The sequence below is a fragment of the Sus scrofa genome, chromosome 1 (assembly GCF_054392235.1).
Source record: "Sus scrofa isolate SSC_HxYL_T2T_F1_AM1 chromosome 1, Sscrofa_HxYL_maternal_Yorkshire_Landrace_v2.0, whole genome shotgun sequence".
In the NCBI taxonomy this organism is placed as follows: Eukaryota; Metazoa; Chordata; class Mammalia; order Artiodactyla; family Suidae; genus Sus; species Sus scrofa.
Window position 1 is genome coordinate 169,639,607 of NC_139383.1, and position 26,548 is coordinate 169,666,154.

Genomic DNA, 26,548 nt, shown 5'->3' on the forward strand with positions numbered 1-26,548 from the left:
TGCTGTTCTTACTCTTAGACAAACATTTCATGAGGAAGTTATCTAGATATAATAATTTAACCCACCCTCAAGAAGTGCAAATTCTCTCTTGCCCAAACTCTGAGGCACCTTGGAGTTTTGTTCCTTTATACATTCCCACAGAAGTAATTTCCGAGACTGTTCAAACGGAAAGACAACTCCCTTCCTTCCACAAACACCCATATGCTTCACACTTACTTTTAAAATCTTAATAATAATACTAGAAAGTGTTTCTAGACCAATTCTGCCCACTAGACTTAAGACTAAGTAGTGGAAAGAGCTTTATTCATACCTCAGTCAGGTGTGCAGTTGTTCTCAGAATCAATCCAAGATTCACAGTGGATCTCCTTCACCTGAGCTGCAGTACTCAAAAATCAAATGGGAGTTAACGCTGCATTAAAAACAAAACAAAACAATCACAAAAAAAACCCCCACAGCTCTCACTTTGGGCACCAGAGGAACCAGGGGTACCTAAGAAATAATAACAAATCTTTTCAATTTTTCTTTCTTTTCATTCTGCTTAGGCTCACCAACCAAAATGTGGTGACTTGAGATCTAAAACTTTAAAAAGGGAAGAGGAGACAGTTCTGAGATGCAGCCTACTTCCCTCCCAAAAAAGTACTAATGAATTGCAGAAGAAAGTAGAGATCCCAGCAATGTATAAAACCCTAAGAAATACACCCTGCTGTGATTAATACTGTCAGCAACATGTCACACCAGTACCTGGAAATACAGGAAAAAGAAGAGAGTAATAAATGCAAAAGACAAAAATTCAATAGTCAGAAATTCAGAAACGAGTTGAAGGAGTAGAGCACTAAGAAAAACGATAAAAATGGAAGTGCCAGGTTTTCCAACCTATAAAAGATTTTTTCTCTCTGTATGTAAAATAGAGTGATTATACTAACAAACAAAAAACAAATGCAGTGCATGCATGTACGTGTGCGAGCACGAGAGAGAGAGAGAGAGAGAGAGAGAGAGAGAGAGAGAGAGAGAGAGAGAGAGTGTGTGCAGGGAAGACGTGGGGGGAAGGAAGGAAGGAGAGAAATTATCACTAAACTTCTCTAAGACTGTAAGCCTCATGAGAACATGAACTACCTCTGTCTCATTCACAACTACATCCCCAGTGAACATACATCTGTACATAGTGGCAATCAACAGACCCTTTGACCAAAAAAAGAAGTTGGAAGATGGGTATCACGGGTATTAGGAGCTGTGTCCCCACTGTTCCCTACCCCTAGCCTAATTCATATTTTGAAGGTTTAAACCCTGCTCCTCAGAACTTAGCTGTATTTGGTGATGAGGTTCTTTAAAGAGGTGATTAAGTTAAGAGGCCATTAAGGTGGGCCCTAATCCAAACTGACTGGCATACTTATAAGAGGAAATTTGGACACACAAGGGGACACCAGGGTTGCAAGTGCACAGAGAAAACACTTATGTAAGGACACAGCAAGAAGACGGCCTCTGTAAGCCAAGATGAGAGCCCTCAGAAGAAACCAAACTTGCCCTTGATCCTGGACGTCTAACCTCCAGAACTGTGAGAAAAGACATGTCTGGAGTTTAAACCACCGAGTCTGTGGTATTTTTCTATGACAGCACTAGGAAATTAATGCAACAGGAAAGAGGAAAGCTGGTAAGGAAAGAGAAAGGTTGAAAGGAAGAAATTAGTTAACCAAATGTTATCCCTAAGTTCCTAGAACTTATACTTTCTCCTATGTATTTTTTCATATTGTAACCAATTTTTGACAGGGCACAATGTCAACTTCCACAAATACCAAAGAATCAGTAATCATACAGGCACTCTCTCTGACAAGTATGCCCCAAAATTAGAAATAAATGAATACATTTTAGACTTTTTAAATGCTGATGTATTTGAAAACATTGAAATGCCCTTCAAAATAAAGGGAAAGAACACAATAAAATTACAAAATATTTAGAATTGAGCTGCATATCAAATGAAAACTAATATACCTCATATTAAAATGTGTGGGATGAACTGAAGCAGTTTATTAAAGAGATATTCATAGTCTGCTATAGACTGGTATGGTTTCCACGCGACCCACCCCCCAAGATTCCTGTGGTGAAATCTAATCTCCAAACTAATAGCATTAGGAGGTGGGGGCCTTTGGGAGATGATTAGGTCAGGATGGTACACCTCCCCTGAACGGGAACAGCCCTTACAAACAACCCAGATAGCTCCCTCTCCCCTTTAGGATATAACAGAAGTCAGTAGTCTATAACATGGAAGGTTATAGAAGAGAGTTCTCACCGGAACCCAACCATGCTGGCACCCTGATCTCAGACTTATAGTCTCCGGCACCATGAGAAATAAATTTCTGTTATTTATAACACACCCAGTTTATGGTACTTTGTTATAACAGCCCAAACTGACTAAAATACAGTCTTAGAAAAGAAAGGCTAGAAATTAATAAGCTATCTTTCCAAAACTGACTCTAGAAGAATTACAAAACCTGAATATAGCGATAACCATTAGACAAATGGAAACACCACTAGAAAAGCTACCAGGTCCAGAAAGTTCAAGCAAGTTCTACCAAACATTCAAGGAACTAACAGATAACAGATTCATCCCCTCCCCCCCAAAAAAATTAAAAGAGGGAATATTTGCCTTCTGCGGCAGTTTAACTCTGAAACCAAAACAGGGAAGAGCAATTCAAGAAAGGAAGTTTAAGCGAATTCCACTTGCATAATACAAATAAAATACTACTACAGAATTAGCTAACTGAATTCTTTAAATTTCAAAAATGCATGAATGGAGTTCCCACTGTAGGATGGAGTTCCCACTGTGGCACAACGGATCAATGGTATCTCTTGTAGCTAGTAGAGCCACAGGTCCAATCCCCAGCCGGGCCCAGTGGGCTAAGGATCCAACGTTGCCAGCTGTGGCACAGGCTGCAGCTCCAGCTTGGATTTGACCCCTGGCCCAAGAACTCCATATGCTACAGCACAGCTAAAAAAAAAAAAGAAAAGAAAATGCATGGATCACTTAACATCGGAAAAATCTAAATATATAATTTATCACACATTCCACAGATTAAAGGGAGAAAAAAACAACCACTGTAAGATATCTACGTACAGAAAAGTAATCAGTAAAATCCATACTCCTTTCATGATTTCAAAAATAAACTTCTCATAGCATTAACTTTATAAAGTTTATCAATTAGAAATAAATCAAATTAAATCGAAAAACAAATTCCCAAACTACATTTTCATTAATTATCACTACGTACTAAGACTATAGACTGTGCTAGAGCATACTACTGATAACACATCTTTATTTTTCTTGCTCTTTTTTACTCCTGACAAATTAAATATCCTTCTGGAGGCAAAGTGCAGAGTACTTGATCTCACCTACACTCTTTATAAAAGGAGTGCAGGTGTACTTGATCTCACCTACACTCTTTATAAAAACTTTTCCTTCTCAGTAAGCAAGGAAAAGTTCAAGCAGGCCTTTTAAAGTATGTGTTAGTTTAATATAAATGAAGATTATTAAACCCTAAAACACAACAGCATTTTAAAATTATTATTTACAGTAATATCCAATTGCCAGGTTTAAAAACCTTGCCAGATTATGCCAGATACACTTCATAAAGGATCCTCAAGTCTGTAAGTTCTGTCCATAAAGAACTGCTTTTCTTTTTCACACTTGCTACAAGTCCTTGTTAACACAGGACACAAACCACAGGGAAGATTAAAATTCAAATTCTCAGAGCAAAATAGGAAAACCCAGCGAGGGTGTTCTCCAAACCACAAATAAATTGAAATCTCTTATTAATAAATCTATGCCTGATTTACCTGTTATTAATGTATGGGAAAACATTTGCAAATCTACAGAAAAGTTATTTCTAATATTGTATAGTGCAGTATAACACACCATAATTACGATCACTTTCTGATAATATATGCTAATCAAGTAGAGGTACAAACACCACTGAGATTCAAACGTAGATATGTATTACAGTTTCTTTTCTCTTCCCATGTTTTATCTGGTACTTTGCTTACTGGTTCCTTTCTTCCTTCACTCATTCAACAAGAATTCACTAAGTACACACTATATACCAACCGTTCTGTTAGGCTTTAAAACTATAAACACCAATTTTTATAGGGCATGAGAATAAATTCTTACGGTGCACTGAATGAGTCTTATAATAGATATATAAAGCACAATGGGAACATCAGCTGGCATTCTGACCTTTACCTAAATAAACACTGTTAGACAGTAAAACAGCCGAAATACTAGCTTATAAAACATGTAGCAAAAATTAGAAGTAAATTAACATGCACAGAATTTAAGTGAGACTATGCAGATACAAGTGACTCCTTTTGCTCTAAAGTAGGATTCACAAACCCTACCAGCCCTTTGGGATCAGGTGGGGAAGCCCACATGAGTGAAGCACTCAAGTCCTTAGAGGACAGGCACCTTCCGGGGGGCGGGGGGAGATGCCACCACTTATCAGCTTATACCTGCGGGCATCGTTGCAGAAGCCCAGAAAGCCTGGATTTTCTGATTAAAAGAAGAAAAAGAAGAAAAACAAAAATCTAGACTTTTATGAGAAACTTTACAATGTTGAACCGGTAACAATTAATTTGAAAATACCTTAACCATGTCCATCAAACACAACAGGTCTGTGAGCAACATGTGAACTACTAGTTTTGGACTACTGTCCTGAGTCCTCCAAAAGATGACCCAATTTATCTTTCTTGGTCAAGTCTGTAGAAGTTACGGAAAAAGGAAAAATGAAAAAAAAACAAAAAAAACAAAAAATAAAAAACAGCATATACCCCCAAACTTTCTGTTTATACCACAGAGATGTAGTCACAAAAATTCAGCCTACGGGAAACTCTACACAACAAATAACCTGTTCTTTTTTTCAACAAGTAAACTGCAAGTGAAAGAGAGGGAGTGGGGAGAGGAGGTAGAGAAAGGAGAGGGAAGGAAGGAGAGAGAGATGGAAACCTAAAATTAAAAGAGAAAAAAAAAATCACAAGATAGTGAACACCTTTGGATCATAATTCAAACAATTTAACAACTGGAAATCTGAATACTAACTCTGTTGAAAAATAGGAATTACCATTAATTTTTTTAAAACAAAACAACAGTATCATGGTTGTTTTTAAAGAAGAATGCTAGAGTTCCCATTATGGCTCAGCGGGTTAGGGACCCATGAAGATAAGAGTTCGATCCCTGGCCTCACTCAGTGGGTTAACAATCCTGAATTGCCCCAAGTTACAGCACAGGTCACAGAGGCGGCTCAGATCTGGTGTTGCCATAGCAGTGGCAGAGGCCAGCAGTGGCACAGGCCAGCAGCTGCAGCTCCAATCCAACCCCTAGCCCAGGAAAGTCCCTATGCCGAAAGTGCAGCCATAAAAAGAAAAAGAGGAGTGCTTATGTTTCAGGGATATTCAGATTTAGAGAAATGTACAGATGAGATGATATGATGTCTAGGATTTGCTCCAAAGTAATCCAGGCAGAAGGGGTTTGAAGTAAAACAAGACTGGCCTTGAGTAGGTGACTGCTGATGCTGGGCAATGAGTACTTAAGGAGTTCTACTTTGCCTACTTTTCAAAATGATTTTCCGGAACAACAAAAATCCTACAGTAAAGAACTGCTCCCATTTGTGGCTCAGTAGTAACTAACCTGACTACTATCCAGGAGGATATGGGTTTGATCCTTGGCCTTGCTCAGTAGGTCAGGGATCCAATGTGGCTGTGGCTGTGGCTGTGGCCAGTAGCTGCAGCTCTGATGCAACCCCTACCCAGGGAACTTCCATATGCTGCATGTGCAGCCATAAAAATGAAGAAAAAAAAAAACTGTTTTTACCTCTTTCCTGTATACTATCACTTGATCCCATAAAAAGTATGAAAATGATTCAAAAGATGACTAAGAGGGTAAAGGGAGAAGAGAGAATAATAGCTTCAATAATAACTATAAAGAAACTAATTAACCTGCCCTTAATTGAAAAATAATTGATTTTGTGCACAAATGACCCTAGGATCTCTTTCATTTATGGATAAAAAGTGTACGAAAAAGAAATCCTAAGAAGGTATAATCTCACTGAATGTCTCCCTAAAAGGACATAAAAATTTTAACACTGTATCCCAACTTCAACTTCATTAAAATGAAAATCGGCTCCTAAAGCGCCAAGAGAACACACCGAATTGGTGTTTTTTAATTTCCCCAATCAAACATGCTTGATATTCAACGCGGCTTAATTGCTGGGGGTGATTTGGGGAAGCTGGGGTATACAACAGGGAATGTTTATATACTCATTCAATGAGAGAGAGTAATTTTTCTTTTCTAGGAAAGGGAAAATAAGTGGGCTGGGGTGGAACAAAAAAGAGGGGAAAATAAAGCCTTCTCTAAAAATTAATGTAAGGCCAGTAAAAAGAAAAAGAAAAAAAAAAAAGGCTATGCCTTTATTATCAGACCACAGCCCCATGTAATTTGGGCCCATCTTAGACTCCCAGTGCGGAGCAGGTGGAGCCCTCGGTGGCCAGGGAAAGCTAGAGAGATGAAAGCACATGCAGGGAGTGTATTCAGGAAGGACAGAGAAATGGCTGTTCTCAGGTGTCCAGAATAGAACAGTTTAGCAAATACAGAAAAGACAGAGTTACTTTTATTCTGCCTTTATTCCTCTTACTGATAAAATGAAAGGAAGTTATAAAATGATAGTCATGGCCCCTGTCAAAGAGACAAATCTAAATGTTTGATTAACTCAACGGAATGGTTTACTACTATTCTTAAAATCAATTCCAAAACACTAACTGTGGCCTTAAGGCTCTTACAGCCAGACAGAATCAAATGTGCATATCCATCTATCTACTCTGAATTTAACTTAAAGGGTGGGGGGAGTGGGAAGGAATTATGATGACCAAAGCACTCTGAACTTGGCTCCAGACCACACACACCCACAACCTGGCCCTGACTATTTCTCCAGCCTTGCCTTGTGAAACTCTCACTCCCTACACGATACCCAAAGGATTCCTTCCTAGTCCTTAAACATGCTGGGCTCCCTACCTCTGGGCCTTCAAGCTTACCGTTCCCCAATCTGGAACACTCTCATGTACCCTATACCTCAAGAACTAATCATCCCTCAGACCTCAGCTTAAACGACAAGGGTTCACTGCTATAAAATACACTGCATTTTTCCTTAATGGCACGCCATACGATCACAATTAAATGATTATTTCTATAAAGATTTGTTTGACAAGTCTCCTCCTTTCTGTAAAGTCATGAGGGCAGGGACTGTCTTGTCACAGACTGGCGTGTTAACAGACACAAGGTTCAAAAGCTATCTATAAGAAAGCAAGGAGGGAAAACTCCTTTGTACTGTCTTACTCTGCTCTGTTTTACAATCATCTGTCCTTGTTCAGTTTGACTAAAGCTTCTGAAGAGGCGGAGAATCTGTCTGACTCAACTTTCCCCTCAACCTTTCAACACCTATGCCTTGGAAGGGAAGCACCCCGTAACGTTTCAATTGACAAGGCTGATGATAGAAAAACAGATTCAATCACATCGATCAGTGACTTTTGAACATAAACAAAATTCGGGGCCAACGCTGCCAGTCCAATAAATAAGATCCCAGGCAAGTAAAAAAAGCCAACAAAACAAAACAAAAAGACACTCTACTGCCATTCCACCAGGCTCTCCAAAAACAAGTCCTTTTTTAAAATCCCCAACATTAATGCTATTTGACAATTCACCATATTTGATATGAAGAGTTAACAATTGCTTCTTTCTCAAAAGTTTCTATCCTATTCCCCAAAACATCATAAAAAATTTAGAGAAACCAACTTTGCAACTGGAATATAATATAACCAGATGATCTAGATGCTTCAGTAAATATTTAAGCAATTATAGTATTAAGAACAATCCAACTGCTTGTTTTTCATTTGTTTCATAATCACAATTACAAGAGAAAAATGATAGGTTTAACATGGTTTCTTAGCAGTATTTCTTATTTAAGAACAACTGTCCCCTATATAATATGACTTATATCTAGAAATTTAAAATTTATCATTTTCATGCTCACTTTATAAACAGATTCAAGCCGCAAGTCATTTTGACATTCCAAGAATGGAAAATACATTCTTCAAAACCAGCTTTTATATCTGTAAGTATCAACAGTCATGAGAGAGAGAAAAAAAAAAAAAACTATCTCATAAGTTTTATTACTCTGTAATGATTTTTAAATAGAAAGGAAAAAGGACACAAAGGAAGTTAGGCCCCAGCTTTATCAAAGCTGTAACTTTTCTGAAGGTTTTTGACCATCATGTCTCCACACCTACACACACCATTCCCACCCCCACCTCAAACACACACTTAGAAATTGAGAGGAGGGAACCTAAACTGTGCTATCAAAACAAACCTGCCCAATGCAAGCACAGTCAAACCTGTACAACTGAGTTTGGCAATCATTTCCTCCACCTCTAGTTTTCCATCCACCCTGCCCTTCCCATGCACTAAGATGCATCAGAATAGTTGAGAAAGGATCAACCTACAGAAAATGCAGTGTAGACTGAAATTACAAAAAAAAAAAAAAAAAAAAAAAAGACAGTATAGACTATGATTAGCTGAAAAAAAAAAAGCTTATTACAGTAAATATTGAAACTTGACTTCTTACCTTCTCCAACTAAGAAAATTAAGACCCAACTTCCTGAATATCACTTAAATGAATCTTTATCTTCACCTGTTTTCCTAAACTGTCTCAAAAGAAACAAGTGACCTGTGGCACAGCATATTAAGGAGAGTTAAGGATCTGGCACTGTCACTACTGTGGTGCATGTTCAATTCCTGGCCCAGGAACTTGCACATGCCTCAGGTACAGCCAAAAAAAGGAAAAAAAGAAGAGGAAGAAGAACAAGGAGGAGGAAAAGAAGAAGAAGGTGGCTTTCTTCCTGCCCATGGTTAACACCACTGGGTATTCATGATTCTGCCCATCTCTCTTCTCGCAGGACTTTCCCTTGTTTACTTTTCCCTCTCTATCCATCATCCTTAGCCTTTCTGCTCTCACTTTCTCCCTTCAGGATATAAGAAACAATGCTCAAGTTTCCTCCTTCAGGGCTTCTTCTCTTCTTTCTACTGAGGTATAGTTTACATCCAGTAAAGCACACAAACCATAAGGGTACAAGTCAAAAAAATTTTGTATAGACTTATACCTAGGACAATAAAGCCCAGAAAAATACAAAGAACATTATCAACAGCAGATGGCTCAAGCCATCATTAATCATTTCATCAATAACCTCCTGAAAGGTAACAACTATTATGATCTATCACCAAAAATTAGTTTTTCCTGTTCTTCATATAAATGTCATACAGTGTCTCTATTTTATACCTGAATTCTTTCACCAACATAATCTATTACCACTATATTTAAAAAATATAGACATTCTTAGAGTTCCCTTGTGGCTCACTGGGTTAAGGACCTGGCATTGTCACCGTAGAAACTCGGGTCACTGCTGTGGCATGGGTTCGATCCCTGGCTGGGAATTTTCACAAGCCGCAGGTACAGCCAAAAAAATATTAAAAATAGACATTCTTCAGAGTTGCTTACTCAGCCTTCTCCTCATGCTGCCCATGTGATCAACTGAGCAATTGCATTCAATCCAAAGACTTGAACAACTCCTAAATAGATAATTCCTGAGCTCTTCAGACATACCTGGATATCTTCCACTGTACTTTAAATTTAACACATTTAAAATCTAATTCTCCATCTCTCCCCCTCACCCTAAAGCCAATTCCTGCTCCTGTATTCTGCCTGTGGTTGATGGGATTAGAGTCAAGCAAACTAGAAACTTCCAAGGCAGCCTGACACACAAAACCCTATTGGTCCTGTTCACACTGTATCTCTGGCATGGAATACAGTGACACACTTCCTGACGTGGAAGACATACTCAAGTTACTTTAGGAATGAATAACAAATCATGAACTATTTCTCCTCCCCCAACCCAAGAATTCTATGTTCTAAACAATTGCCATGCCCGCAGGGACCTAGTCCAGATCTAGTCAAGACCTCCCACATACAGACCCTTGGTCTCACCCATCCCTACTCCTGGCCTACTCTTTCTGATATTCAAAATCATCTCCCACTACCCCATCCGCAGCAGAGTCAATAAATTCCTTATCTGGTACGACAACCACATTGTACAAACCTCAAAAAAGCATACTCTACATTACAATTATTTCTTTCTCTCTTACTAGGCTAAACTCCTCGAGGCAAGGCCATTCTCTGGTTGGATCTCCAGCTCCTAACAGAGTGTTTTAAATGTTTACTAAATGCCCCTTAACTAACTAAGGCCCCCTGTCTCTTTCCAATCCATCTTCCAGCTGCCTACCAGTTAATACTGTATAATACAAATTTAATCATGTCACCCTCCACTTGAAAATGCTCAGAAGTTCCCACTGCTTATCAAGTCAAGTTCTTAGCATATGAGGCCTTTCATCATCTGGTCCCAATCTCCTTTTAAGCCTCATCTCCTACCACTTTTAATCTCATCACCTAACATCCCGCCATTCCAATTACCCCCCATCCCTACACACATCTGCCCTTTCATTCCTGTTTTAGTTCCTGACATGCCCTTTTCATGCACTGCTAGTCCCCCATTCACCCAGGGAGTCCTGTTCAGGAAGCCTTTCCTGAACATTCCAGGGAGAGTTGGTTTGATTGGCTTCTGGGCTCACTTGGTATTCTGTAAATGCCTTCATTAAGGCATCAAGTTTTACTGTAATCGTTTACGCAAATTCCGTCCCCATATATACACACCAGAAAGGAAAGCCTCAACATTCAAAAGGCATTCATCCCAAGAACATCAAAACTTTAATATAATCACTCATTAGACCTCTTCACCTCAATCCATGGCTATAGCCCCATTAGCATTTGAGTGTGGAAAAAAAAAAGGCTCTTATAAGAAAACCAAGTAAATAAATAATATTTGTATCACCTTCCTGAGAGTTGCCATATATACAATAAACAGTAGAAAGCAAAAGGGCCCACGGAGATTTGGAAGCTGGATGGTGAGCCAGCTCCATTTACCAGATAAATGAATGAACATTGTTAGCTTAAAGTACAGGACCATTTCAAACTCATCCTCAGTAAAATCCATCTTCAACTGCAAAATATTTGTAAATAATCAAGAGCAGGAGACACATCTTCATTCATTTTCATATCACCAACTTCTAACCAGAGTACCTGACCCCCAGGCTTGACTGAATTAATCAGTGATACCCCCACACAACTCCTGCTTCCTACTTTCATGAATTGACCCATAATTCTCCCATCACTCAAAGTACAAAGGTCATCTACGAGCTTCTGTATTAGCTAGTGAGTCCTAGGATAATGAAAACATCTGTCTCCTTTTCTCTCTCCACTGCTCTAGTTCAAGCCCTCAGTATCTCAGTGAAACATACAAGCTCCTAATGGTTTCCCTTCTCCAATTCTAATCTCTCTCACTCCTATTTCATCCAACACTAGCACTTCTTAAACTGTACTGTGCAAACAAATCATCTAAGGAGCTTGTTAAAATGCCCATTATTCAGTAAGTCTGAGATGAGGCCTGAGAGTCCGCACTTCCAACACACTCCCAGGAAACACTGATGCGCTGGTCCACAGATCACATTTCAAGGAACAAGATTTCCACTCAGTGCTGTCTTGGAATAAAGTACCTAGCAAGAGACAACAAGCAGAAGCCAGATGACCATCAACCAGGAATGGTTAAGCAGATTTCTATGCTAGGGAAGAAACTGGACTAGATGCTTTGTGGTCCCTGCCAGTGTTCGGATTCTATATTCTTCCTGAGATACCCATGATGTTGTCACCCATCTTTCACCTGTGAGGCTTGGCAAAGCTATATCCTAGCAGGTATTATGTCAATTATTGCATTCACCAGCTATCAGCAGCTATCTATAGATATTTCTGGTTTAGTCTACTCCAATATAACAAATGTTTCTAAAAGATAAAGAAGATACTACGCAAGGGGGTATATAGAGTTGTGCTTATGACAGTACCTTAAAGATAAATGAACACCACTTCCCTAGATCCATCAGTGTTATCTGGAGGTTAATGCCACTTGGATTAATCTATTATTTTCTTAGAACAAAGAAGCTATCGATCATTTTGTTGTTTGGTTGGGGTGATGGGGTGGGGCATCTTATGCACATCTACAGAGGCAGAAGGCAATGACAGCTCCCAATTCTTTATTAGCAGGTGCAAGTCAATTTGAGTTAGATAACAAGCATTCCAAATATAGTGACTACAAGATGACCCCTACTCTCAGAAATGGACTTTTGTGTAGTATTGTCACAAGGACATTATCTTCTTCGGCAGTTCCAAGATGTCTGTTCATAGAACTTATGTCATTATATTTATCAATAGGACAAAACTATTCAGATTTTTGTTAAAAACACCAAGTTCCTCTTATGACTTAGTTACAAGGGATTTTTAGCATCTATTTTATAAACACAAGGGCTAGTAACTTTCTTATGATTACACTGATGCTAACATTTATGTTAATATCATCCATGAAAATCACCTTGTCCAGTGTTGATATTACTCTAATGAGCTAACTGAGATCTCTATAGAAATTTGCCACAGAGGGCAGAAAGGTGCAAATGACCGTGGAAAATACACACTGGCAGGTAATTAACCTGAATGTTGATTAGTTTGAATCAGAAGTATTTTCATTTGAATTAGAACCATGACATTTTAGTCAGATAGGATCTGCATAATTTTTTAACAGGATGTTTACCATAATTTTAAAACTAACTTTAAAAGCAAAATAAAGATCTTTTCCATAATTGTGATGCACACTACTACAAGAGACAATAATTCACAAAGACATTTGCCTTCCATGTAAAAGAAATTTGTAAAGAGGCCTTCAGTAAAGACTTAACTTGCCACTGGTATAGACACATTTTACAGCCATGGATAAAATAGTTATATTTATATGAACACTTAAGAATTGTGTTTCTTCCCAATCCACACAGAAGTTTTTGAAAAAAATTTCTTCACCCAGATAGTAGATGGGCAAAGATAAAAACAATACACCCAGGTTATGATCAATTCATCATCTTCCAAATTTTACATGAATGTGGCTGGTCTACATGACATTAAACCAAAAGAGAGTACCTGCATCCTCAGAAGATAAATAGCATTTCCCATAAACCTCATAATCTGAAGAAAGAAAACCCTCACAGGCCTTACAAAAAGAGGAGAATGTCTTTCAAGTGTACAGCAAGCCCCCTAGCAGGCTTCAGGGCAAACTTGAGCATGTGCACATGTGCGTTTTCTTTTCAAAAAAGCAAAAATTATTTGCATAACCCAGAATTTAGACCCTCACAAACTTGTGATACCTAATGAAGCCCAAATGATTCAAATGGATAAAAAGGCCTAGATAGAAAGGGTTGGTCAATCTTAACGGACTAAGCTAGAGTTACTAATCCTAAACTCAGTCTGACTGGACTCTGAACTACTTAGTAATTTATGGTTGCTTCTCAGACAATTCAGGATTCCAGAACTATAGCAAGAATCTACTCTATCTGGTCCTTCGAGATGGCTCAGGGGCCTTCTGGGGATAATGGAGTCAGGAGCCTCTCCTTTACTGCCGCTGCTGTCATCCGTGTCCCCCACTGCCCCTATCAGAACACTTTCCACCTTTATATTCGACACGTTGGCTTTTTGGTTTCCACAAACATGCCCTCATATCTACAAATATACCAAGGGATCCTAGAATAGTAAAATAGTCATCTTTGAATCAAAAGCATTTCTGACACAGTAGGTACTCATAATAATTACTGGATTCAATGAATGAATGAGTGAAAGTGTATAGTTTGCCAGTGTCACTGAGCAACAGCATATCCCATCTTCCTTAATGAGCCCTAAGTACCTCTAATTAACATTTGTGGCAATTAACCATTGCTAAAAATAACAACACCAGACTACACTTGTATAACATCTCAGTTTACAAAGCACTTGCACATATATCATCAAATCTGAACCTCACAAAGTTCTCTGAGACAGATTTTTGTTTTAATCACCTTTCTCTCTCTCTCTAATAAATGAGGCTTAAGGAGGTTACGGGGGTTCATTATAGGTCTCACATCAGGTAAAGAAGCAACCCACAATCAAATCTGGGTCCTAGTTCCTCCATCAATGCTCTTTCCACCCAAAGCCAAGAGCCTGGTTTATACCCAGTTCTGCTGTCCTAGGCACTTCCCCTCATGTCATCTGATCTTCTCAACAGCCCTACGTAGCATATAGGTATTACCTCTTTCTACGGAGAAAAGGGAAGTAGAGCTCTGGGGTCAGGGGCATCAGCAGAACACAAGTCCAAGCCTCAGCTACTTCAAAGTCCATGTTTCCCAAGTGCCAATATGCCCAAACTAGCCCCAGAAGGTTACTAAGGACACATTTTTCCACATTCAGTAAATCAAGCTATTACTACATAGTTAACTAGTTAACTCTAGCAGTAAATGCCTGGACTTGCATTCTGCCTGTGCCTTGCTTGATAGACAAATCCACACAAGGTACTTAAATTAAACTGCTTTATAACTCAGTTGCTCTATCTGTAACCCTCCAGTGGTTATATTACCCACCTCAAATGCTTGTTATGAGGATTAAATGAGTTAATATGTATAAATCGCTTACAACAGTGCCTAGCATATGGTAAGGATGATATAAATGCCTATCCATTTAAAAAGAGGCATAAATTGATTTAAAATTGACAGTTTAAATCACTGAAGAAATATTCAATTACCCAACAAAAAGTGTGGGGACAACTGGTTCTTTCCTGCTTCTTAAAAAATTAAAGAACATAATGAAAACTGAATCTTTTTAATGAACACACCTCTGAGTGGTTCATAATCTATTCTTAAATTTTTCTTCCAAATATTTTTTTAAGAATTCAATGATTGCTTTTTCCCAACATTTCCATTCTTCTAATAATTTCAACTTTAAAGTACAAATCACCATTGAGTTTCTGACTTTCTAGCACTGTAACTCTTTTCAGCCAATGTTCTATCATAAATTTAGTTTAGATTAAAATTTAGATTAAAGTTCTATTATAAATCCCCCAAAGGGTAACATCACCGATGAAATCTAATTTCCTCTCTGTGAATAAAAAATCCAACTGTTCCCTTAGAAGCCCACCCGTAATCTGTCAAAGTGATATGTAACCTCTCAAAAGCACTGATTTGAATGAAAAGAAATTACCAACACCCTGAAGTAATAGAGAAAGCACCAAATTTGCAAAGCACACTCAATTTTTAAGCTTCCATTCTGAATACCAAATAAAGGATGATCCAAGGAAAGTAAGTGTATACACAGTGTGGGAAAATAAGAACCCTAGACAGACAGACAAGCCCCTGGGTGCTATTCCTAACTCTGAAACTGATGTGATCAGCAATCTTGGATCAGACCCTTAACCTCTATGGGCTTGCTTTCCTCATCTATAAAAATACAGAAGTTAGGAGCTCTCTGGGATCTTAAATTCTCTTCTCAAAATAACACAAAAATTTCATTTTCTTTAAGTGCTTTTTCTTCTACCGACTCCAGGCACAAGTCGACAGGCATATAGAGCTCACCAGGAATTAAAGCTAATGATCCAGTAGCATATTTGCATATTTGGATTCCTCAGGACAGAGTTATCACTACAGTAAACTATATAAACTGGATTATAAAAGTGTCTTACTTTATAAGTCAACTTAAGAAAAGAATCTTACTTTAACTTTTGAAAAGATATATTTCTTTAAATTAATCTCTATCTGTGCTAAATTCCTCTTTGAAGAGTAGGGCTATGTGGGAGAGGGTGAATCAAAACATTATTCTGCCATTAGTCCCAAGACATTCTGTGTTGGTTGGCAACCTCAGGCTGACCTGTGTCTAGCAGGTCCAAGCCCATTCCTTTCTCCATGACAAAAGGCAGGGGATTTGACTGCTTTCAAACCCATGGATAGGTCTAACAGAACTTAAAACAACTGCAAACTTTAGTCCTTCTAATTTGAAGAACAGGCTCTCTAATGGAGCCCCAGAGGGTACAGGTTGGAAGAGATCTTAGACTTACCCTAGTCCAAGCTCATCATTTACTGATGAGGAAATCAAAGCCTAGGATAGGTTAAAATGAATGCCCAAAGTCATACCAAGTTTCCCAACTCTCAGGCTAGTTTATTTAATTACAGACCATTTTCTCTCAATCAGAGTATAAGATTAAAACGGTACAAATTCCTTCCAAAGTTGTTTTTGAAAAGAACAATTACTTTCACCTGACCCCAGGAAACATCCGCCAAACTAAAAAATCATAAGAGATAGATAGCATCCATTCAAGTGCCGAAGTATAGTCAAAAAGCTCTCAAAATAAATGGATAGGGGGAAAAAAAAGAATTCTTTATATACATTTATGTATATTTCTAATACATGACAATGAAGCCCAGAAACTGCTCCTGTGCATAAAATTTAGCTCTTTGGACCATGTGTCAGGAGTGGACTGATTATAATTACGAAATAGGCAATGAAAAAGTATAGTTCATACTTTCTTTCGCTGTATTTTAAAACATGCCTCATATGGGAAAAGAAAGCCCAAACATTCTAACATATTATTAGTGGAGGCAGGTAGGTATATGAAAAGATTCATTCTCCTCCCTGCTCTTCATTAGATGTATGAGTCAGTAGCAACAGACAGCAACAAATAACAAAACTCTTCCTGCTTGAAAAGAATTTGGGGGGAAAAGAACTAAAAACAAAACCAACCAATTCAAATTATCTCAATTTTCTAATTAGATTTTTTTCATTCATTATTGAAATGGTCCAAAACCAAATTATTTCAAATTTCATTCAGTCTTCAACTGAATGTTTTCACATAACTGGAAATGAAACTAATTTACTTCTAGCAAGCTTCATTTGAAAAAAATATATGCCAACAATTCTGGATTTTTTTGTTTGTTTGTTTTTGCTTAAGTACTGATATTTACAAACTCATAATATGCGTACAAGCTACAAATAAATAGAGTATTTCACTCCATTTCACATAGACCACCTAGGCTCCAAATTCACAAAGCCACTGGACTTCTACCTTCATACGACACTTTATCATTAAATACCTTTTACAATGTATTAAAGCAATCTCAAATGTAAAAATACAGCAGGGAAACAATTATTTCAGCATCAAGGTGGCATTATGAGCTGGGGTTATGCTTTGTTTCATTTAACATATTAAAAGGAATACCAAGTATATATTCTCTATTTATATAACAAAACCATTCCACCTCCAAATCAACATGTAATAACACTTCAGTAATCCAGTAACTGTTGTTATTCTTGATTCTAAAGTACAATTACGATACAACTTGAAATAGCTGCTATTTCATAGTTAACCAAATACCCCCTTATTCTTTAATCTAAATAACATTAAAGTCCATTTTTCCCAGACCTGTGAGTTTCAATTTATCAAAATTTTCCAAAGTCTAGAACTGGAAGTTTTATAGCAAATTGAAACACAAGTCACGAAGACTTACGTTATAAATACTCAATATGCCTAAAGAATCCATACAGTCAATTTTGTTTTTTAATTATACTATCTTTAGAAAACCAGAGGTAAGTATAAAAAAGTTTGCCCCTGAAGCAGAAGGACATGAGCCCAGATTCAAAACCCCTCATTACCAGTGCTGTACCAGACGCCTGGGATTAAAGGGATGGAACAGGTTTTGGAAGGTGGGACTTTTAAAAAAAGGCTTCATTTCCCAGACTATTTTGGACATTTTGATAATATCTCTTTCTCTTTTTCAAAATGTCAGGCATCTTTAAAGGAAAAGCTTTTCTACTGAGTGGTTTCAGGACCCCTCAATTTTCACAGTACAAGAATTAAACCCTTCTCCTGTACAGAAAGACTGAACCATGTTCAACTCTGGCACATAACAAAATCATTAAATCTAAGATGCCTCTTTGACAAATGTCTCATTAAATCCACCTCAAAGTTGAGGTAAGAGATGCCTTTGAAAAGAGGGGAAAAAACACCTGTTAACGCTAAGAAAACTTTGAGAACTCTCTCAAAATTCACATACAGCTTCACTCATGTGAAAGAAAAGATATTAATAGTGTGTAGTGCATCTTAAAATCTCCTGCCATGGGAGAAATGCCTCTGTACGGCTGTGTGTTTAACACAATCCCTGGGGACCCAAACAGGAAGGAAGGCTGAAGATGCAGGGCACAGACCACCAGCTGCTTGACAAAATTCCACAAATTCAGTTCAACAAATGTTAAATGTTAAAATGCCCAGTGTTATACTAGCCTTGGATTATATACAATGTCGATGAATCTTATATTACCAATAAATCAAATTCAGCACTCTTAAAAAAGAGAATGAAACAACAAAAGCACCTTACACTTTAAAAAGATAGTAAAAATGTTGGCTAAACCAAAAATTGAAGGTGGTTGTTTTAATAATCTTATAAGAACAAAAAGATAAAACTTTCAATCAGAAACTTTATAAACTTATTTACACTCATCTCCTCTCCACACGATTATTTCAATGAGCATAATAAAAAACACATCATTTTAGGGATAATTATAAAATTCAGGGAGAATAACTTACTCTCTAGATCTATACGAGATATGAATGATAAAAGCTGAAGAGCATAGTGAGATTAATAAAGAACTACCAATCACTAAAGTACAAATAAATTTGCTTTAAAATGAAATATTTACACAATCCTTTCATTTTAGGTATTTTCCATACTTTACAAGTATTTTCAATACTTTACAAGTACAGCTATATTTTATAAAGGAACTGAAATGTCACACCTCCATCCTCAAAAGTTATCCAATTTTCAGATAAGGTGTTAATGCTCTGTACCCAATGAATATTTATAGCTTAACAATTGAGGCATACCTGAATAAAAGAATAAAGAATCATCAGGTAAACTTTATTTCATAGCAATTCAAATGCATGCATGATTATTTGCAACTACAATATTTAGAACATTTTAGTATTCTTCCTGTATTGTCTATTTACCAGTCTTGCTTCTATTATGTTTTATGTTTTCTTTACGTTTTTAAAGGCAGCACGATAAAAATAAATCCATCCATATTTCACAAGGAATATATATCTCTTTGGACTAGAGGATACTATCACCTCATTACCAACAAAAAGAATATTTTCTGAATGCTTTTAACCATATGAAAGATTCAAGTGTAAATGAAATTCAGCATTGATTCATGGAAAGTAATATAATTATAAAACAGAATATCCATGCTCTCTCTTCGCAACTCTGCCAAGAACTGAAAAACCACAAGCAAGAATCAAAATTCTCTATGCACCAGTTTCTCCATCTGAAAAGAGGACTGACACCAACTCCTCCCTAATAATGTTTCTGAAAGGATAAATGAGATAATTTATGTGAACGCCCTTCAAGATTTTTGAAGATGATAAACCCAACATATTAACAGACATTATCAAATCATAGTTACGAAGGACAAGACAGCATGCATTTTTACATCAAAAACAATAAATAAATTTAAATACGAAAAGCAACAAAGAGAAAAGTCGAATCCTTTATTCTTAACAGGACTGCTTGAGCACACACTGGGGTCACATGTTCATACAACGTTACCCAATACTGCTGTAATTATAGTACTAAGAGACTGCTCGTCAATATTACAGCTTAATGCTGAACCACCCCTTCTTGGCTTCCATGTAGGAAAACCATGTAAGGTTTGATCATACCCAGAAGAGAAAAAGAGAAGAAATATGAGAGAGTGAGGAGTCCATTCTCTTGAGCCATCCTGAGAAGTCACATATAAAAGCATCTTACCCAAGATGCTTACCCAAGGCACAGTGGGTGTACTCTCCACTCTGTCAACATCCTTTCCCACTATTACAATTTGAACTAAATATCTAGGTGATTAAATCTAAAAAGCAATTGAAAAGAGCCAAAAAATATAAAAAATATAGTTTAATATTGCCCTTGATCAAGGACTCAGATCCCCCCACCACCAGGAGTCCAAAACATAACAAACTCATTAACGTTTTGCAGTCCATCACTTAATGTCAAGCAACCTAAATTCTTGAATTTTTTTAGCCTAAAATTACTGTTTCAGGTAAAATTTAAGATGGCTGATCTTAAAGGGAAAATAAATGTTAATGTATCTAACATACTTAATACAAGTCACTTCAGATAAAGCCATAATTAAATATTTTCAGATTTTAAATCAGCTAAGAGAATGGTTGCTTGCAAGGTGCAGTAACAACTTTTAAACTGTTTTCATCAGCTCTGCAATTAGATATACTATTTGTCCAAAGACTTCTAGCTCATTAAAGACTTTCACTTTACCAAAATAAACATTTAAATATTCAAAGCAACCACAAATGGCTTTCAAATCCTTTTAAGAATATTTGGGCCAGGTTATAAACACTAAAATTTAATTGGAAGGTGACCCTCAAGAGTGAAAGCTCTCCACTGGATAAGAACTTCTCAAAAAAAAAAAAAAAAAAAAGCAGCTGATAAATCAGATAAACTAGATAGACAACATATAACGAGCTCAACTCAGATATAGGAGAATATTCAAAAGTCTTCAAAGGCAATTTCCTAATCTATCCTTAAGTCCAACTATACAGATAAGCAAAAGATATGCGGCAGTACTTTTAAGAGTAAGTTACATATAAAATTATTAAAAAATGAACACAGTACACAACACCCTCTTAAAACAAATGTCCACTCTCTTAAGGAAAAAGAATCACTACCAAAATGGAACACTTTCCTGTTGTGTGTCCTACATTCCAATGCAGCACAATGGTAATTTAGAGGAATCTTCACCAGCTTGGTGCAAACCTTCACTACATTCAAAGTCCTGACAATGTTCCCATGATAAAGTGGGACCACCTTATAACAAAGTCCTTTTGTCCATCAATAACTAAAATTCTATGCAAAAGTACAAGTGGACTCACTATATGCTAAATTTTATTCTATGGCAAATGAATGAACACAGCGAAGAAGTTCAGTGTATTAACTTAGACCTAATATAAACTCAGCTTTGTATAAAATAAGCAAGTAGGCATCTTTATGACAATCAGGCGTCTTCCTTCTAGGACCTGCAAACTGCCTTCATTATTCAAGAACAGGTTGGAGCTGTGTGTGGCTTCCCCATTTTATTATTTTTATGAGCATATTCAGAGTTATGTTATGTATTTATGCTGTGCATATAGAAATAAAGCAAATAAGTTCAGAATGAAGTAACAATTACTGCTTTTCATAAAGAACAAAACAAAAAAGATTAAAATGAGCACACCAGAAATTTAAAATTTAACCAGAAAGATGTCACCTTTATATTGAGATAAGTTTTTAAAAAAACAAACAAACCTATAAATTATCCGCTTAGAACATTTTAGACACACTTGAAGAGACAACCAAGGAAAAGCAAAGATTTAAATGTCATGACTATGACACTTAAAACCCTGCCCATGGATATTTATCATGATCAACAATTCCATTATGAGGAAAAGAAGAGATTCAGAGCTCTTTCTATGCAAAGTATGTTCAATACTGCTTTTTGAACATGTAGCTTGCTTTATATAAATTTCCTTCAATGTAATGGGTTACAAGGGCATTTATCGTTCTCATGTTAACAGAATAGTCTCACTCCAACTGTGATTACCATTAATGCCGTTGTAAAAATAACAGTATTTTACAAATTACATGAGCTATACAAGATATAACTGTTGCTCCTACATGAAAAAAAAAAAAAAAAAAAAAAACACCTATTTTCGAGACCGTAAACTTTTCAAGGCTTGTCCCATGGTTGGGATATTATTTTCACCTACTACATATGCTCTTGTATTGTGATATAGTTTTCTTTAGGAGGCAAAAATCCATCCAAAATCCTCTTGAATTACAGAAAAACCTCAATTAAATGTATAGGAGCATCTCACCAGGCATGCTCCAGTCGTGCATATTTCAACGAGGGAGTAAAGATTTCTTCATTCAAACTAACTACTAGAACACAAGTTGGCACAAAAGTCTATTGAAATAGAAAGAATGGCTTCATATTAATGAAATTACAAGTGCGGATTATTTTCCCACCACCACGTACAACCTAGAATAGTAAATATGGGGAATCTAATTACTTTCCTGATTTAATTTTGTTATGCTAACTTGGTTTTAAATAAAATTCTTTATCACTAAGAACATAATTCTTGAAACAGAGGAGAAAAAGGATGCAAACAACTTATTAAGCTCAAAAATAACCTGGATCTATAGCTCCCTAATTTAGTACCAAGTCTTTAACCAAAAGAGAAACATGTCCCCCCAGTCAAGAATTTGATCTAATATATCAATTATATCTCAACAAAACTGGAATAAATCCTAGGAAAAAAATTAAAGACTTTTAACCTTGAAATTAAAAAAGAATGAGGAGGATTTTAGATCACACTAAAGAGACAACGGCCACTTAAAATCTCACGGCAATTCTCTACATCCCTATTGCAAGTCACAAAGCAATGGTCAGTGCTGGCTATCAAGGATAGAAGAAAGAAACAGAAATGGACAAACCCACTTTTGATGCAAGAATCAAACTTGCAGAGGAAACAAAGTCAAAGCACTGAGCAAAAGTAAAGTGGATCTATCTGCCAAGCTCTATCCAGGACTAAGAGGGCAAAATGGGCAAACTGAAGGAGGGCTCCCGCTGACCTGACGAGGGGCGAGCTCCCAGGATGGAATGGCAAGCTGCGGACAGGCAGACGTAAGGGAGCGTGTTCCAGAATCATTTTCCTCTCTAGGAAAATGCACGTGATAGTTCACCTGAAATCCCCATCTGCCTCAAACCCAACCAGCCCGTGGGCAGAGGCCCGAAGGAAGCGCCTTCATTGTTACATGCCCCAATGCCTCTTTCAGGAGCGTCTGCTTCCTGTATTTCCTGGTGGCTGCCTTTCCACCTCTCCCACGTTGCTTCTCAACCTCGGAGCCCTGAAACTGACAAAAGCTCACGGATTTTAAATCTGCTCAATTCACTATTACACAGACGGCACGTGAAGCTGGGGAAAGTAACAAAGACTCCCAAGGGCCCGCGCTGTCTCCGGGTCTGAGCAGACGTTTCTCCGGACCTGGAAGTGCTTATCCTCCCACTTCCAAAGTGCAGGTGATTTCCTTACCTGCATAGAAGCGGATGAGGCAGCCGATCTCCGAGTCCATGCCTTCCTCCTGCACCCTCCACAACTCCCCAAATCCCAGCTGGAAGAGGTAGTCATTTTGGATCTGCAATGGCTTCTCATCCGCCTCCAGGCGCCGAGTGGTCTCTCCGTGGAGCTGCACGTACAGGGTGGGCGGCGGAGGCGCCTTTTCCGAGGTCGCCCCGTCCCCTCCCGAGGTTGACTGGGGGCGGCCGAGGGCCGCCGCTGCCACCACATTCTCCTCCCGAGGCGGATCGAGGGCAGCAGCTACCGGGCCCTCGACGCCCCTCGAGGCTTTCGGCTGCGACGGAGGCGGAGAAACCAACGGGGAAGGCGGCCGGGCGCCCGCTCCATGCCTGGGGTGCGCGGAGCGGCCAGGCAGGCGGGGCTGTCCCGGAGCCCCCATCAGGGCTGGAGCCGAGTCGATCTCGAGCTCCTCCGACGACGACGAGGAACCGCCGCCGCTGCTGTAGGGATCTAGCCGGTCCGACACACTCTCGGCGCTGGGGCTCAGGCTGAAGCTCTCGGTGTCGGAGGACCGGCCCGTGGCCGCGCAATCTAGGGGCCGCGAAGCACCCGGCTCGCCGGGACTGGAGTCCGAGGGCGCGGGACTGGCGCGGGAGGCGTGACTTTCCCACCCGTCCCGGGCGCTGGGCAGCGGCAGGTCGGCTGGAGGCGCGCGCGACGACCCCCCGACGGCAGCCAGCCCGTTCCTTCCGCGCTGGAGCCCCAAGTCCCGCGGCTCCGCTGTCGGGAGCCGGGAACCTGCGTCGGGGGGCCCCTTGCCCAGCACCTTCACCACGCCGCCGCCTTTGTGGCCCACCTGGAGCAGGCGGGCGGCCACCTCTCCCGCCGTGGTGTCCAGCGTGCAGAGCACAGGGCGCAGGTAGGTCGAAGCCATGTGGCGGTCGAAGACGTGCACGCAGCCCCGCTGGAGCTGGTGCCGCACCCAGTCCCGGTCCGACGGCTGCAGCTGCAGCATCTGCCGGTGCTTCAGGAGCAGCGTCTTCCTGTCCAGGCTCCGTGTGCACAGCGACGCCGAGGCCGAGCAGGAGGCTGGGAGACCGGCAGCGCTGGGGGAGTACGAGGCGGCAGCCGCGGACGACGACGACGACGACGAGGAGGACGACGACGAGGACGAGGCGGCGGCTGCCGCGGACAGATTCCTCTTCAGCCGCCCTCTCCGCAGCAGCAGGGAGTTGGCACCGCCACCGGCCCCGGGCACCGGGGCAGCCCCGCTGGCGGTGGGCTGTGGCGCGCCCCGCCGCCTTCTGCGACCCGTGCCTCCCGCCCGGCTAGGCAGCGGCCCCGGCTGCGCCTCGCCGGGGGCCTCGTCCCGCGCACCGCCGCTCGGGGCCGCCAGGGTCAGCGCGGGCTCCGTGCTCCGGCCGCCCCCGGCCCCCGCCGCCGCCGCCGCCGCCGCCGCCGGAGCCTGGTCCTCCCTGCTGGTCTCTGGGAGTCGCTGCGCCGTAGCCGCGGCGGCGGGCTCCATTGCAGTGGGGCTTCGCGCTTCCCCCCCAGCTCCGGAGGCAGCGGGCGGAGAGCGAGGCGGGGAGGCGAAGGTGGGAGACGGCGGCGGAGCGGGGAGAAGTGAGAGTCCAATGGCGTTCGGCACGGCCGTTCCAGGGGATTATGTGGCAATTCGGAGCATTCCGTCGGTGTCTCGGTGTTCCATCCCGCGCGCGCGCCCGCCCGCTGGCCTCACCGCCACCGCCCCCCCCACCACCACACACACACACACACACACACACACACACACACACACACACGCCCTCACACACACACGCCCTCCCCGCCCCGGTCGCGGGCTCCCCAGCGTAGGCCCCGCCCGTTCCCCCACCTCACCCTGGATAACCAGCCTCGAAATGGGCTCATTGAATATTAATCACGTGCCGGGAGCGGGGAGGCGGGAGGCGGGCGGGGCGGGAGCTCCTCGGGGTCTTCATGAATATGCATCGCCTGCATGACGGCATTCCAGAGAGGATAGGGGAGAGCAGAGGACGGCGGCGAGGCGGGGCTTCAGGGTAAACAAACGTGACGCGTGCGTAGAGGGCGGGGCTGAGGGGCAGTTTCCCGGGAGGTTCCTGCGCGGGCCTTAGAGAAGGGGCGGTGCCAAGACAGGGGCGCGCAGTGCACCTTGGGAGTTGTGGTTCTGGCGCGCTGATGGATGTGCCCGAGGGGAACGTGGCGAACTACAAACCCCAGAGATCCTTAGAGTAAGTCCCTCCTTGCAAACAGCAGCTGGCGATGGACAGTGGGTATTGTGCCCTCTGCTGTTGAACTCGGTGGTCGGAATGGTCTTGTTCATAAACTTATATCTAACCCGCCTACTCTCACTCCCCAGAGACTTTGTTTTTTTCCTGCTAATTGAAAGAGGACTTTGAGGAACTCTGAACTGTACGAAGGTCCCAGGTCCTTTGTCTTCACCTCCACCACCCATTGTTAAATACACATCCACAGCACAAGATAATTGGCAGTCAAAGCCAACCCTATTTACCCCCCCAAGTATTCAAGGCCAGGGAAGATAGGCAGTGTCAGCAAATTCTAACTTGGACATGCTTTGAACGTGCCTGGTGGAAATCGTGCAACTCCGAGCCGATCCTACATCTGAGGAGAAAAAAGGCAAGGGGCTGGGATCTCACTTTTCCCCATTGATCTTAAGGTCTGAAGTAACTTCATGACAGAGAAAGTGATTAAAAGTATAGGAAACGTTGGAATGGAGACACGGTGGAATAGGAGATGGGCAGGTCCTGTGTGTTCTTAAAGTTTTCTTTTTTTCTTTCAGTATTCAGAAAAAAAAAAATATCTTCTACGGCTACAGTGTTTAGTTGTAAGCTGCATTCTCTGTCAGTTAAAACAATATTTTAAGTAACTAGGGTAGCTTATTTTTAAAAAGAATTTAGTAAACCGTTTAAATTGAATTACCATTTCTCCATACGGTTTTATAAACTGAGTTTACTACGCATGCGCCTTTTTCAACTGCATACTATCCGGAACCTGCCTTAATTTCATTAAAGTTACTAAATTTGGGGATGAGTTGGGGATAGGGGCGGGTGTTGAGGAAAAAGGAAGGGAAAGAAAGAGAGGGAAGGAGAAAGAGAGAGAAACTGGAAATTGTAGCTCAAAGAACAAACTAATAAGCGCAGGGAAAGTTGTACTTAGATAATCTACACAGTTTCAGTGAACAGGATGAAAAATAAGTATCGATTCTTGAAGTTCCTGAAAATGATTTTCTATGTTTTTATTTTGAATGAATTTCCATATTTTTCTATTCTATATTTCCTCTTGTCCTCATGAAACTAATAATTATTCCATTTCAATTCAATCAACAGCACAAAGTTACATTTTTTAAATTAGGGAGAATGCA

The 26,548-nt window shown here is 40.2% G+C and overlaps 1 protein-coding gene across 6 annotated transcripts in view; it reads right to left on the reverse strand.

Annotated features, from left to right (window-relative positions):
• PHLPP1 (PH domain and leucine rich repeat protein phosphatase 1) overlaps positions 1 to 25,064 on the reverse strand; it is a 219,298-nt gene extending 194,234 nt beyond the window's left edge. The window contains exons 1-2 of one of the 6 annotated variants that reach the window (XM_084977066.1): positions 25,027 to 25,064; positions 311 to 409 (exon numbers count right to left, since the gene is read on the reverse strand). Coding sequence is in view for 4 of the 6 variants with exons in the window: in XM_021099624.2 (XP_020955283.2) it covers positions 23,164 to 24,673 (1,510 nt within the window). In the remaining 2 variants the exon portion in view is untranslated. Of the gene's footprint in view, positions 1 to 310; positions 410 to 22,702; positions 22,896 to 23,163 lie in introns of those variants that run through there. The other 5 variants (XM_084977036.1, XM_084977042.1, XM_084977030.1 and 2 more) reach the window with 5 other exon arrangements.
• Positions 25,065 to 26,548: the final 1,484 nt, after the last annotated feature.